General features: G+C 33.0%; 1 protein-coding gene across 1 annotated transcript; it reads right to left on the reverse strand.

Moving 5' to 3' along the window:
• Positions 1-1579: 1579 nt before the first annotated feature.
• LOC120188890 (TIR-only protein-like) lies at positions 1580-2319 on the reverse strand. The gene is made up of 2 exons (XM_039192268.1): positions 1828-2319; positions 1580-1723 (listed from the first exon to the last, which is right to left on the reverse strand). Exons 1-2 carry the CDS (start codon positions 2241-2243, stop codon positions 1591-1593), a joined length of 549 nt encoding a protein of 182 aa, XP_039048199.1. The 5' UTR covers positions 2244-2319; the 3' UTR covers positions 1580-1590.
• Positions 2320-3262: the final 943 nt, after the last annotated feature.

The raw sequence follows: 3262 nt of genomic DNA on the forward strand, positions 1-3262 counted from the left end.
GATTGACCTTGTAAGTTAGGTACAGTATCCAGGGTTTATAAAATAATCTAAATTTTACTCCAACCGTCTCCATTCTAATTAAGATATTATTATTGAATATTGAGTTTAAAGGTATTCATACATCAATTTTATTTTAATCAATTTTTTTAATAAATTCGAAGATTAAATTATTATTTTTAATTTAAGAGTTTATTTGAATTTTTAGAAAAAAATATATAACCGTTATATTATTTCTTTATGGGAAACCAAAATCTCTTCCATTTAAAAAGAGCTTTCACATCATCTACTTGTTATGGTCCCTACAAAAATCCATTATATATATATATAACATAATAGCTTCAGATTTTCAGTAGAATCGCACGATGACATGAGGTCCGGTAGTTGAGCCATACACGCACTTTTCAATTAAGCAACCACTTAATTAAGCCGCTTATATATATCCTCACTTGACTTTCAATCTGAAATCATATTGTTAGTTTTTAGGACAAAGTACACAATTATCCCTTGACTATAGAGTATTGCTTTGTTGAGTCTCCCGACTATTGAAAGTTATAAATGATTCTCTGACTATAACGTTGCTTTATTGAGTCCTCCAACTATTAAAAGGTATAAAATAACTATCTGACTATCATATGTTTCAAATTCGTCCTTTTCCGTTAAAAAATTGATGGTCGTCTGAGTTGGTCATTAACATGCTCACTTGGATATGATAAAATATAATCCTATAATTGTTTGAGTTGTATTTTTTGGATCAAATCTCTATTTATATTAAGTTATCGAGTCAGCGCTTGAAATATTATGTCATCGAGTTAGTGTTTGAAAGTAACGATGATACCAATATACATCATTAAAATATGATTTTATCATATCTCATTTAACAGGTTAACGTTCAACTCAGACAAAATCAATTTTTTAACAGAAAAAGATATGTTTGGAACATATAAATAGTCATATGACTATTTTATAACTTTTAAGGGGTCTCAACAAAATTATGCCCTATAATCAATAGGTTATTTTCTAACTTTTAATAGTCGATAAACTCAACAAAATAACATCTTACAGTCAGAGACCATTTGTGTATTTTAACCTAATTTTTAACAAATAGTTTTATATACGTCGTCAACGGCATCATACACCCATATTTATACGCGTCATACATATAATATTCACATATTCTCGCCTACATCACTCGACCGAAGCTCACCAAAACTTTCACAATGGTGCGACAACCGACCGATGCAACGTCCGCGAAATTTTCAAATATTAAAATTACCTTCAGTTTTCTTTTCTTTTTTTCCCCCTGGATATTTCCCAGATTCATCCTTGAAACTTCGGCCTCTTCTTCCATTGTCTTCAAGTCCTAAAGCAATATGTACATTAAAAAAATATGCACATTTATTGAATCATGAACACATTACAAAAGAATATCGTTTTTTATCCTAAATGTATGTTACAACAAGGTTCTTGAATTTCACCTATCGTTTTTCTTATTGTCAATCATGGGAGATCTCCAAACAAAGATGAATAATTTTGCAACTTAATTTGGAAATCTCCCTTAAGAAATGGGGTTATGCCTTAATAAATGAGTATCTAAATCTTCATATACATATATTCACGACCATGCACAATATATGGTCTCTTCTTGCTTGACTTCTGAGCATCCAACTCCACCAAGTTCTTAATCACAGCTTCAGTTGCAGAGTTCAAGAACTCCGGCCAGTCCCTACATACCCAAAAATCGAGTTATTCCGTAGTTCGTAGTTGATATCAGGAACAAATTTATAAAAAATTTTATGGCAAAACAAATTATCATAGAAATACAAATACCCTTTCGAAGTGTCGAATGCAAGTCCGACGGTGTACTTCGCGTCCTCGAGAGCGAAGTTAAACCTTTCCAATTGCTTAGCCGAGCGTATCCCATAATCCATAACCTGAAGCTGAGAAGGTTTCACGTCGCAAAATATTGGGATGACCCTTTTTTTATTCTCCATCAAAAGGGCAAGCTCTTGCATGCAAAAGTATGAATCGCAATAATTGGGAGAAAATATTGTCACGCCGAGTTTACAGCTCCGGATAGCTGGATTTATTTTCCCGAACAACCGTTCACCGGGATTCATACTCCGACTGTCCAAGAAAGGCCTTAAACCCAACCTGAACAAATGATCATGGAGTAAACCGGCAATGGTTCTTTTCGTATCGATCCCTCGGTGGTTGATAAAGATGTCGCAAACTGGTTTAGTCATTGCGGTCGCCGCCTTGTTTGGGGTTGGCGGTGGAATTCTAACCAGTTTACGATATAAGTTCTTGGCCGACGATGAGCAACTCTGCTGCATTATTGAAGAAACTAAAAAGGAACGATGGAGAAAGACGGAGGGAAATGAGGTATTTAAAGGACTAAAACAAAATTTTGATTTGAGTAAAAATATATTAAGTCACTCACCTATTACTTATTTTCCCTATAGTCATTCAACTATTATTTTCTTCTAAATCATACCTAATGTTATATTTTGATTCGTCTCTATTAAAAAAATTAACTTCGACGTTGATGTGATATTTTTAATTTTTTTTAATATTAATATGACATTATCTTTTAGTTATGTGTCAGTATCACTAATGTTTTTTAACAATAAATGACTAAAACATAACCATTAAATAATTTTTAAAAAATATAGTTGAGTCACCAAAATATAAACTAAGTTTAAATGGATGATGAAATAGGAAGTTTACTATTTTGATTTTCAAGGTCAAGAACAAGAAAGCATTTTGAAATTTGAATGGCGTGACCTATTAACCATTTATCTTCTGATTTTTGTAGCTTCAAACACGTTTCAATATATATAATTTTTTATTGTGTTCGGTTTATTGACGTGGTCTCTCTTATTAATGTGGTAAACATAAGGGTTAATATATTTTTGACCTGCGTGAAGATACCTGTTTTTGTCTTTTTTAATATTAAATATTAATATTATTTAATTTCTTTATTTTTACAGGACATTACAATGAGCCCAATTACAAAAAGGTCCCACAGTAGGCCCAACGACCTGAAGACCAACCAGTAGGGCCCAATTAACCTAAAATAATTAGGATTTCTGAACCCTAGGTGGTGACTCTCTTCACCAGCCACTGCCGGGGAGTCACTCCCATCGTCGCCGGTCACCTCAGCTCGACCGAAACCCCTGTTTCACCAAACCAAAAAAAAATCAATCAATCCGTAAGTAAATAAATAAATAAACCCAAACAATTGATCCGGGAAAATGGGGAC

Source organism: Hibiscus syriacus, unplaced genomic scaffold (assembly GCF_006381635.1).
Source record: "Hibiscus syriacus cultivar Baekdansim isolate YM2019G1 unplaced genomic scaffold, ASM638163v2 tig00004072_pilon, whole genome shotgun sequence".
NCBI lineage: Eukaryota > Viridiplantae > Streptophyta > Magnoliopsida > Malvales > Malvaceae > Hibiscus > Hibiscus syriacus.

Bases quoted from the DNA above. Each gene is read 5' to 3' on its own strand.
- LOC120188890 (XM_039192268.1), bottom strand. From the start codon at position 2,243: ATGACTAAACCAGTTTGCGACATCTTTATCAACCACCGAGGGATCGAT. The intron at 1,724-1,827 runs GTATTTGTATTT...TTGGGTATGTAG, and splicing joins GCATTCGACACTTCGAAAGG to GGACTGGCCGGAGTTCTTGA.